We start from the raw sequence: 11,183 nt of genomic DNA on the forward strand, positions 1-11,183 counted from the left end.
GCAAGGAAGGGAGGGAAGGAGGGAGCCCTCGGTGGGCGTGAGCTACTGACCACGCTGCGTTCGAGCTCGCGTTCCTTCTCGCGCTCGCGCTCCTTCTCGCGCTCCCGCTCCCGCTCGCGCTCCTTTTCCTCGCGCGCTCGCTGCTCCGCCTCGCGCCGCACCTTCTCCACCAGGTCCGCGCGCTTCTTGGCGAGCTTGGAGCCCTCAAGCGGCACGAAGTACAGGTCGCTGCGCGCGCATGAGTTGAAGCCGCGGTCCAGGTGCTTGTTGAACCTGTTAGCAGGGGGGGAGGCGCGCACGCGCGCGACTCAGCCCCCAAGCACTTCCCACGCCTCCCCCCCCCCCCCCCCCAACAGACATTCCCCTCTCCCCTATCTCCCGGCCGGCCGCGGCCCCCGCCCCCGCCGCTCACCGGGCCGACTGGCTGGCGTGGCTGGGCACGTCCACGACTTTGGGTGCGGGCGAGGGGCTGCGGGCCGGGGGCGCGGGGCTCTCGGGGGCCTCGTACTCCTCGGCCGGCTCCTGCTTGATCTGGGCCGCGCTGAGCGGGGGCGCGGCGGCCGAGGCAGCGCCGGGGCCCGGGGGTAGCGCGGGCAAGCCCGGGGGTCCCACAGCCGGGGAGCCCGGCTTGAAGGTCCCGGGGCCTGCGGGAGGCGAGGCCCCGCGGTAGCCCGGTGGTGTCCCCGTGCGGAAAGCCGGGGGAGAGCCCGGCTTGTAGCCCGGAGGCGTGGTGGTCTTGTAGGCCCCCGGAGACTGGGCCCGCTTGACGTAGGCCGGCGGGCCGGGCGGCGATGCGGTCTTGTAGCCGGCGGGGGTGGAGGCCACGGTGGCGATGACCGTGGAGAGCGTGGCCGAGGCCGAGGTGACCGGCGGGAAGGCGTACGGGGCAGCGCCGGCGGAGCCCTGGGAGGGCGACGCGTGGGAACAGGGGTAGGGCCCCTGCGACGAGGACGAGGAAGAAGACGAGGACGGGGCGGCCGTGACGGCGGCGCCGCCGCCCGGGCCCGCCTGGCTGCTGTAGGGGCCCGGGCCCGGGCCGGGGGCCTGGCCGTGGGGCGGGGGCAGGTGCGCCGGCCCGGGCGCGAAGGGCCGCAGGGGGCCCAGGGACGGGGACAGGGAGTAGGGGTGGCCATGGTGGGTGCCGCTCTCGAGGCCGTGCGCATAGGGCCCGGGGGCGGCGGGGGCCGCGGTACCCCCCGGAGGGTGCTGCTGCTGCGGGGCCTGCTGCTGCTGGGGGGGTGGCGGAGGCGGTGGGCCCGGCTGCTGCTGCTGCTGGTGGTGGTGGTGGGCCTGGGGGCCCGGGGGGTGACCGCCGGCCTGACCCGAGCCGGGCGCGGGGAAGGGGGCCTGGTGGGCGTTGCCGCTGTTGGCCAGGAGCCGGCCATACGGGGGAGGAGGAGGGCCCTGGCTCCACACGGCCTGGGAGGGCAGGGAGGGCTGCGTGTATTTGGGAGGCTGGCTGGACACGGAGAGGCTGGTGGGCGGCGGGAAGGAGTGCGGGTAACTGGGCAGCGCCTGGGAGGCCGGGTACGGGGGCCCCGAAGAGGAGGAGGAGGAACTGGAAGAAGAGGCAGCGGAGCTGCAGGAGGCATAAGGATACCTTAGCGGGGGAGCTGGGGCCGAGGAAGAGGCCGGAGGGATGGGGTGGGGTGAGGGGGCCAGGCTTGAGCCTTTATCTGGGCCAGGGGGGAGTCCACCCATGCCTTGCCCCATAGCATGGGGGGAAGGGAGGTGCCCTGGCAGTGGCTGGACCCCAAGGCCAGGAGATGAGGCAGGGGCATTATTGAGGGGCCGAAGAGCAGGTGGAGGGGGAAGGTTGGGTGCCACGTGGGGAAATGGAGCCGGAGGAGCAGGAGGTGGATTACCCACCCCACCAGGGGTGGGAGGTGGCTTAGGAGGTGGTCCACCAGCTCCAGGGCCTGATAGGGAAATAGGGGTAGTGGGTGGAGGATGTTGCTTAGCTCCACTAGGAGGCCCCACTGGAGGGGCAGCCCCTCCCCCCTTGGGACCTAAAGGGGGCCCAGACAAGATGCCCCCCCCAGACCCCCCAGAATAGAGCTGTGAGTGAGGTGGGGGTCCAGGTGGGGCCTGGAACATCCGAGGGCCTGGGGACTCCATGGTAGAGTGGTAGTCAGTGGCCGGCACTGAGGAATGAGGTTCAAAGCCAGGCTCTGGAGGGCGAGGGTTGCTATCTGGGGGTAGGGGAGAGGGTGGAAAGAGTGGGGGTGGATGATAAGGGTGGGCAGGACCCTGGGATAAGCCAGAAGATGAGTCAGAATCATTTTCCACACTTCCAGGGCTGTAGATGCTAGGGGATGTGCTTCGGTTGTCCTGGTCAATGTCCCTTGGGTCACTGCTGGCATCATCATTCAGACTTCGACCATCCAAGCTGTCTAGATCAGAGGGTGACTGTGGTCGTGGGAGCTCCTGCTAGGAATGGAAGAGGTTACCTTATATCAGCTGTCCTTCAGATGCCTATTCTCAAATATCCCCCCAGATGCTGTATCCACTAATGTCTTTTTATTAACCATATTAGTTTTTCTTCCATTCCTTACCCACTTTAGTCTTTCCTGATTCAGTATATCACAGTTCCCTGAAATAGTTTTCTCTTCTAAAATATTTTTCTTTGCCCCATATTCAACCTTGTCACTCCCTTACTCAGTATACTCCAGTGCCTTCCTATTTCCTCTAGGATTAGACATCTTTTTCATTTTTAAAGCCCTTCACTGCCTGGCCCTGACCTGTCTCTCCAACCTCTTTGTATATTACTCCTACTCCTGCACTCTTAGATCTGATAACCCAGCTGGCCTCTCTTCCTCGTATATGTCACTTCATCTCCTGTCTCTGTGTCTTACCAGGAGAGAGCACTGGGTCTGGAAGGTTGATTCAAAGTTCAAATCTGGCCTCAGACACTTACTAGTTATGTGACCCTGGGCGAGCCACTCAACTTCTGCCTGCTTTGGTTTTCTCAACTGTAAAATAAAGATAGTAATAGCACCTACTTCCCAGAGTTATAAAGATGTCATAAGGATCAAATGAGATGTTAAAAGTACTTATCACAGTGCCTGGCACAAATATATATATATATATATATATATATATATATATATATATAAATGCTCATCCCCTTCCCTATTCCCCATCTCTTTACACTGGCCATTCTCTACCCTCACTTCTACCTCATAGAAATGCTTTTCTAGAATCAAACCTTCTACATGAAGCCTTTCCTGATTCTCCCAACTGCTAGTGCAATAGCTTTCAAAATTACCTTGTACTTAATTACTTAATATTTCTCTAATATATACTTATAGAATGTAAGGCCTTTGAGAATAAGGATTGTATTCCTAATAGAGTATGACACATAGTAGACACAATAAATACTTGTTGATTTATGATCACCTCTTCAGTTTGTCGACCCAGCACCATTCCCCTAAGTTTGAAAGAGCACCTTTTAAATACTCTTATTTCTCATAGGAAGCCTTCCCAATCTAAAATCCTACCATTCTCACCACCCCTACCCCCGAAGGAAAGAATTAGGACTTAAAGAACAAACCAGGCTGTGGTGAGTAAGGGTTGCTATCTGGGTTCCCCTTTGTCCCCTATCTTCCACTCCAGTATGTTAAATCAAGTTGATCCCCATCCCTGGAATGTTTTTGTTCATTTCTTCCTCTGAGAAGCTTTTATCTGGTGCTACCCCCTCCTGACGCCACCAGTTTGTGATTTTCCCCTCTAATCTCCACTGTACTGTACTTTTTGCAAATGTGTTCCTCTCCCCATGGTGCCAAAAGGGCAGGGACTTTGGGGTTTGTTTGTTTTTTTTTTAATCTCAAATACCTGGAACATAGAAGGGTTTAATAAATATCTGTTGGATTAAATATTGTTGACTGCTCCTCATGAGAACCAGAAAGGACCAAGGAGAGAAAGTCTGGTTAGGGTTAGATAATGGGAGAAATGATGGCAGGTGAACCCCTACCTCAGTTTTGGTCTTCTTAGGTGCACTGGTCTCCTCGCTTTCACTCTCTGAGATCTCTTCATTACGACCCTGCTTGCTGGTCTTTGGGGTGGAGCACTCCTCTGCTCGGGCCTTCTGTTGAAGAGAGTCTTCTTAGATCCCATAATTCCCTTTCTGTGTTACACCTTACAAGTTCCATGCTCTGACTCCTCCCCTTTGCCAGAAACACCTCCCACCCACTTTTTCCCCCCTCTCACCCCCCCCCAGTAACAACAGGGCCCCAGGGACAGAATACCTTGGCAGTCTGCCTGGATTTCTCAGCTTTGCCATCACTGCTGGAGGTACTGACCCCACCAGGGGAGGCCCGGCCCCTCAATCTCAGCTCTTCCCTTGGCCCAGGGGCCTCTTTCTTCCGTCCACTCCTCATTGACATCTTAGGGAGAGGAGGGCCCAGGTTAAATTCCTTGCCTCTCCCTTTACCTTATTCCCATAGTCCTAAACCTTCCTCCCTGACCCCTAAACTCTCATGCTTAGTTCCCCTACTTCCACACCCTTGGTTCAGCTGTCACTCACTGAATCTTTGTTCTGTCGAGTCTTCATTCTTCAGGCTGTGGAGACCCCATTCTCCTCTGCCTGGGCGGCTGAATACATAAATGGCTGTTTACCCCCAACTTCCCCACAGTTTAGGCCTGAGCAGGAAACAGGCCCTCCCAGGGTTCAAGTGTAGGCACCTAAGACTGAAGCCTCAGAATGAGAATGCTTCTAGAATATCTCCAACAGGGCCTGCCAGACAGAAATTCGAAAAAAAAAAAAACAACACATCAAAACCACAGAAATGAGACCTGGATTCTGAAGGGGAACCCAGCTGACCTAACCATGACAAAATCTCATTTGTCTGAAAAAGGATTGTGTCGGTTTCATATTAATGGTAACTATTTTAGGGTAAAAGATGAACTGGGACAAGTACACACACATGAGCTCCTTGCACTTCATAAAGTTACTGGGAACTTCTTGAAATTGGCTTTTGCTAAAGCATGGTGCCCTACCTTAGAGACCCTGATGGAGAGACAAGAAACCACCCCCTGATCTACTATGAGACAAAAGGCCTAACCACAGCATGTCTGTAAGTGAGGGAGACTTGTGAGGTATCAATCTTCTGATATCGAGGAAACTACTTTGAAGCAGGACACCACCGTCCACAGGACTGACCTGGCTCGCTCTTCACACTCCCTAAAGAAATGTGAAGGAATCTGGAGTAAGGGCATGAAGAAAAACAATGGAGCCTGATGGGATCCCAAAGAGGATCTCTAGAAGCATTTCAGCTCTGGACCCTTAATATCCCCAAAGCTAGAGAGGAAGTAAAAAACAAAATAAGCTGCTTTGTGTGTGTGGGGGGGAAGGAATGGGATGGATGGATCTGTGATGGGCTTACCCCTGCTAGGTATGCAAAGGCTCAGACCCCTCTATCAACATACTGCATTTTCTCAGTCCCTATGCTTAGTCATTTGAGGTGAAATGAATCTATTCTCCACTGCTGAGTTCCCCTCATGGTATCAGCCAGTAATACATGTTTTTAATTGAGGGGTCAGAATAAGTCTGCATACCCATAAAAATTGCTGATCATACCTTTCCACCTGCTTCAGAAACTTACTAGCCGTGTGACCCTGGCAAATCATTTAACCTCTCTGCCTCAGTTTCCTCATCTGTAAAAAGACGAAGTTGGTCTCAGTGACCCCTATTGTCTCTTCCAGCTTTAGATCTCATAACCAACAAGAAAGCCTTCCAATACTTGGATTTACATAGTTCCACAAAAATTCTTTTTTTCCCCACTTACCACTGTTTTTAGTTATATTTCCTCCCCTAAGTACATGAGCCTATGTCCCCCATGATCGTCTCATAAAATCATACCATCTTTCCCAGCATTCCAGTGTCATCAATTACTAGTTCTGTGACCATGAATACTCCCAGCCTCATTTTCTTCTTCATCCGTAAAATGGGCATAGTAATACTTGCACCCTCTGCCTCAAAGACTTAATGAATAATGTGCTTTGAAATCTGAAGGTGTAGTACAAATGTCAGTTATCCTCCTGTCAAAGTACAGGGTTTTAGAGTGGATGCTCCATCTGTGCCCTTGACCTTCTGGCCCACTGCCTGAAGGAAACAGGAAGGAAGGAAACCTTTCTGAATTTAATGAAATTAGTTATTTTCCTTTCCATCAGATTGCTGGCCCCTAGAAAAGGGGACAAAGTAAAGCTACCCAGCCAAGCCTTTGTGGCAATATTAATATCTTTTAACTCCCATGGCATCTTAGCCCACAGGACTAGATGCTAGACAGAGCACCCACCTACTTAACAGATGTTTTTTCATTCATTTTCATACTATCCTTCTAAGACCAGGAGGAATAGAGGTGATTCATCTCATTTTATAGATGGAGAAAGAGGCCTAGGAAGGATACATGACTTGCCCAAGGTCATTTAACACCATCATCTGGTACTTTGGCCACTATATTTCTCATATATTCCTCATCTATATTCTTGCCAATTAATATTTAAATGTTTGATTTGATTTTCAAAATACTAGGTATCAACCTAGAAAATATAAATCAGATGCAACAAGGTGGGGGTAGGGAAATTTCATACCAAAAACACTACAAAGATGAATGTGTTCATCTTGTCTTTGCCAAATGTCAGCTCCATTCATGACCTCCTCCTACTACTATCAGAATTCCTTATTCTCTGAATCCCCAAATTAGGTAGAGGTAGCACCAGTGTGTGTCTTCTTCTCTGATATGTTTATACAAATAAAATCAAGTTAAAGTGAGTAAACACCAAGAGCATCCTTGAAGAAGAAAATAAATCATTAAAGAGAAATGTTGCAGCCTGATTGGGGCACCCAAAAGGTTCTTTGGTTGGATGATAAGTGGCAGGGTGTGTTCAGTACATAAGAGCCTCTTTTTTTAAAGCACCAAATAGTAGAGTCACCTTTTCTTCTCTAGTAGTCACCTGGGCAGAGAAAGGGGAGGGACATTCAGGGGGCAGAGAACTAAGACCAGAGGGGGGGCAGCACAGAGAGAGAAATGAGCAAAGGCAAAGAGACTTTGAAGGGGGAACAGGAAAGAAAACCTGATGAATCAGAGAGGATAGGGGATCAAGAATATAAAATCAAGCCAGTTCAGGAGAGCCTGGTACAAAGAGTTTAAGGACCCCTGGCCTAAAATCCATTGCTCTGCCAGGCTGTACAGGAGTGATAACTTAAACCAACACTTTGGAGCAACCTTCCAATGACAACGTGACCTCTATGTGAAGGCCAAACATTGGTGAGGGCTTTTTGACCTACAAATAACCCTAGCAACTCACTTCCTGTTGCTTTCCTAAAGGACAGTCTCACCTAGCAAAGATGGAAAAAAAGGGAGGCCATCAGTACCATCAATGAGATGGCAGGTAGAAGGACTACTTAGGAGAAAATCATTGTGGAGTTGGCCTGGAAAGAGGAAGAGAGATACTTGGGATAAGGTAGAGTTAGTATATAAGAAAATGGAGGGATGACTGTGGAATCAGTTAAGGAAGTCTCTGAAGTGATAGAAAGAAGGTAGAAGTGACTTTGGCAAAAGCATCTGTGCTGTCAACCCACTGTGCTTTAAAGAAGCAACATGGTGAATGTCCATGTAAATTTGCCACCTTTACTGCAGGCAGGGACCATGAGAAGGCTGGAGAAGACTAATTCAGAAGGGGATGATAATTCCTGTGGAGTCCTTACCCAAAATGGAGTCACCCAACCCAACAGCCAGAACAAAATTGGGCTAGCCTTACTGGGTAGGTGTTTGTGGGAATATAGGACTCTAAGGGATAAAGCCACTTACAGTTGTCCAACCAAGTCTCTCCCACAAACATGACCACCCCATTGGACCAAGTGAGAAACTCAGCTTAGAGGCGTCACTGTCGTGGAAACTCAACACCAGAGTCCCACTGAGAGCAGGCCCCAGGGGTTCATGTAGGAGCCTAGCTGCCAGTACTCCCAGAGCTGCCATAAACAAGAAGTCTCTGGGCCCACCCCCAACTCCTGCCTTCCAGGGAAAGAGGTTTATAAGGTGTCTGGCCTTATTAGGAACGAGTCCCTTAAGGGTCTTTTAGAGCTAAAACTCTGCACCATGGCTGGAGGGTACAGGATGGCACTGCAAGAAAACTGGGGGCTGGGAAGAACAGGTTGAGTACCTGAAGACCCAATTTGCTTGAGCTGCTCTACTCGGCTGATGCCTGCTTTCCTTTTTCTGGAAGTCCCTTCACACCCCAGTCATCTCCCTCTTTGATCCTGACTTTACTGATCAGTTTGGGGTAGACCCTGCCCCCACACCCTGATGCTCCTCTACTTAGTAGTAGATGTATTTGGAATAGGGAAAACAGGGGTACGATGACTTTCTGCTTGAAAAAAAGACAGCATCAAAGCCATGCAGGGCCCCCTAAAAACACCTGACCTCACAGAAAGACCCTTTCGTTTCCTCCTTTCTAATCTGATTTTTTTTCCAGCTTTTATAGGCTTCAAACTCCTTTTCTTATTCTATCCTCTATTTAGTCTATCCTTAACCTCTCATCTTCCCACCTACCACACCCCCTCCCCATCTGCTACCTATACCTACCTGCCCTGAAAAGCGTTTTTGGGGGTCCTCAGACCCTCCTGTGTGAACCTCCCCATACACCACAGTTATGCCTTCTCCCCAACCCCCTCTGCCTTCACCCCTGCACCCTACGGACTCCTTTTTTTCCCTTCATCTTCCTCCTCCTTAACATTCCCTGTTCTCCCTTGCACCCCACCCCCCTTCTGGACCCCGTCTCCCCGCCAAGATTCTCCCACCTTTCCAGTAGCCCCGACATTTCCAAGCTCTCTTCACTTTCATCTCTCCTATTCTCCCCCTCATCCTGTGTTGCCCCACCCCCGCGTTCTCGCGGACCCCATAACCTATCCCCTCCCCACAACCTCTGTCCCCCCCCCCCCCCCCGGCCCGGGGCAGGCGGGGCCCGCAATGGGGGGGGGGGGGGGGGAAGGGGGGGTGGAGAATGTTAATCGAAGAAAATAACAAATGGAGGAGACGCCGGCGGCAGCGACTGGGGGTGGGGTGTGCGGGGAGCAGGGGTGGGGTGGCGGGGGAGGGGGAGCAGCAGGCCCGGGACCGCGGACCTGGGCTCTCGGGCTACGGCAGCTCTTACCGGGTCCTGGCTCCGGACGGCAGGCTCCTCTGGGGTGGCACTCAAGGCTCCGGGGGGCGGCGGCGGCGACTCCCCGGGCCCCCTCTTTCCCCGCCCCGGATTCAGTCGCGGCGGCGGCGGCGGCTCCGGGCCCCCGCGGGGGCGGCCCCCATCCCCCCCGGCCGATCGACCGCCCTCGGAAGCCCCCCGCCCTTGACTCCCCACTTTGCCTCTCTCCCCCCGCCCCGCGGCCGCCTCCCCCCGGCCCCGGCCCCCGCCGGCCCCAGCCTGCCCCTCCCGGGGCCCACCGCCGCTGACACCGCTGCCTTCCCGGGCCCGGGGTCCCGGCCCCCTCCGAGCCCGAGCCCGAGCCCGAGCCCTCCTCCTCCTCCTTCTCCTCCTCCTCCTCCTCCTCCTCCTCCTTCTCCTTCTCCTCCCCTCCGCCCTCCGCTCTACCGCCCCTCTTCTGGGCCGATCGCTGCCCCCCTCCCGAGCCCTCTCTCGGATCCGATCCTGCTCCCCAACCCCCCCCCCCCCCGAAATGTGTCCCGGAGAGAGGCCCCCGGGCCGGCGCGGGCTGCGGGCGGGCTCCGCCGCGCGTCCGGAGACTCGCACAGGAAAGCGGGAGGCGAAGGGACGAGGAGGGGAAGGGAGGGAGCAAGAGAGAGGGGGATGGGAGAAGGGAGGAAGAGAAGGAGAAGGAGGGAGAGAGGAGGGAAGGAGGAGAGAGAGAGGGGGCAAGGAGGAGGGAGGGAGGGGGACGGGAAGGGGGGCGAGGGAGACGAGAGCCAGAAGCGGGGAGCAGGGGAGTGGGAAGGAGCGAGGCGGAGAGAGAAAGAAAAGGGGGGGAGTCTGGAAGGAGTTTAGGGGTGATGGAATGTGAGGGAGAAATGAAAGTGTAGGGGAGACATGGGAGGAGTTGGGGGCAGCGATGGAGTGGATATGGGAGAAGTGGGGGATTGTAGGAGAAATTTGGGGTGAGGTTTGTTGGGGAGGTATACGGGAGAGTCTAAGAGGAGTTCGGTGGGTGACGAGGTGTGTAAGAGTGAGACGGGGGGAGTGTGGGAGGAGTTTGACGGGTAGGGAGGTGGGGGCGGAATTGGGGGGTGGGAGGAGTTTGGGGGTGATGGGGTATGTGAGGAAGAGATGAGAGAGTTTAGAGGGTGAGGAGGTGGGGGAGAAGTTTGGGGTGATACAGCAATGTGAGAGAAAGATGGGGTGTGGGATAAATTTGGGGGGTATTAGGGAAATGTGTGGGAGAGATAGAAGAGTAAGGTAGGGAGAATGAAGGAGTGTCAGAGAGGAAATGAGGAAAAGATGGGGCCAGATGGGAATCCTAGGGGGAGGTTAGGAGAAATAGAGAAGAAGGGAGGAATAATAAAAATATGGTAGGAGCTGGAGGGGCCTATTAGGGGAGAGGGACAGTAAAGGCAAAGATGGAAATATGAAAGTGATGGAAGAAAATTGATGGAGAATGGAGGCAAGACAAGGAGACTAAGGAGTTGGGGGAGACAGGAAAATAGGGTAAGAAAATGGGAAAATAGGAGGCTATTGGGAGGGAGATGGTGAAACTTGGGGGAGGCAGTGTGGCTAACTTGGGCACCCCTGACGTCTGGCTGCCCGCTTTTATCCTCTCCCCTTTCTGTGGCCTGTCTTACCCTGTCCACAGCAAAGGTCATTCAGGCCACAAGGAAGGACAGAAATGGGGTGGGGGTGGGGAGGAAAAGTGGAGGATGAGCAGCACTTTGACCCAAGCTTCCAAACCCATTTTTGTGTCCCAGAAATGTCTCTAGTATTCTCCAGCCACTGTTCTGTCCCTCCCAACACCACCCCCTTCCCTTTATTAGTCCTGGAAATATTCCCCTTTCGTTCCCCCAACGCTGAACCCCTTGGAAACCCAACCTTTCTACCTCCCTTCTCCTGTTGCTAGTCGGTTTGCCTTAGTCTCCCAACCAACCAGTCTACCCCCATCATGACCACAACTCTCCTATTCCATCCCCTCGATCCCTCCCAACCCTCTTCCCAGGTTCTGCCCCCCATCCCACACCCAG

At 53.8% G+C, this 11,183-nt stretch overlaps 2 protein-coding genes across 7 annotated transcripts in view; both read right to left on the bottom strand.

Annotated features, from left to right (window-relative positions):
- ATN1 (atrophin 1) overlaps positions 1-9,316 on the bottom strand; it is a 13,253-nt gene extending 3,937 nt beyond the window's left edge. Inside the window, exons 1-7 of one of the 6 annotated variants that reach the window (XM_069101577.1) lie at positions 9,154-9,316; positions 5,579-6,735; positions 4,526-4,735; positions 4,248-4,385; positions 3,974-4,087; positions 413-2,430; positions 51-273 (exon numbers count right to left, since the gene is read on the bottom strand). In XM_069101577.1, coding sequence (XP_068957678.1) covers positions 51-273; positions 413-2,430; positions 3,974-4,087; positions 4,248-4,385; positions 4,526-4,552 — 2,520 coding nt within the window. In that variant the 5' untranslated portion in view covers positions 4,553-4,735; positions 5,579-6,735; positions 9,154-9,316. Of the gene's footprint in view, positions 1-50; positions 274-412; positions 2,431-3,973; positions 4,088-4,247; positions 4,386-4,525; positions 4,736-5,578; positions 8,702-9,153 lie in introns of those variants that run through there. The other 5 variants (XM_069101576.1, XM_069101579.1, XM_069101581.1 and 2 more) reach the window with 5 other exon arrangements.
- Positions 1-11,183, bottom strand: part of EMG1 (EMG1 N1-specific pseudouridine methyltransferase) — a 370,137-nt gene that overhangs the window by 62,186 nt on the left and 296,768 nt on the right. The gene's annotated exons all lie outside the window — the stretch shown is intronic.

Source organism: Petaurus breviceps, unplaced genomic scaffold, assembly GCF_028583685.1.
Source record: "Petaurus breviceps papuanus isolate PSGF00001 unplaced genomic scaffold, PetGlider_PUasm1.0 470, whole genome shotgun sequence".
Classification (NCBI taxonomy): domain Eukaryota; kingdom Metazoa; phylum Chordata; class Mammalia; order Diprotodontia; family Petauridae; genus Petaurus; species Petaurus breviceps.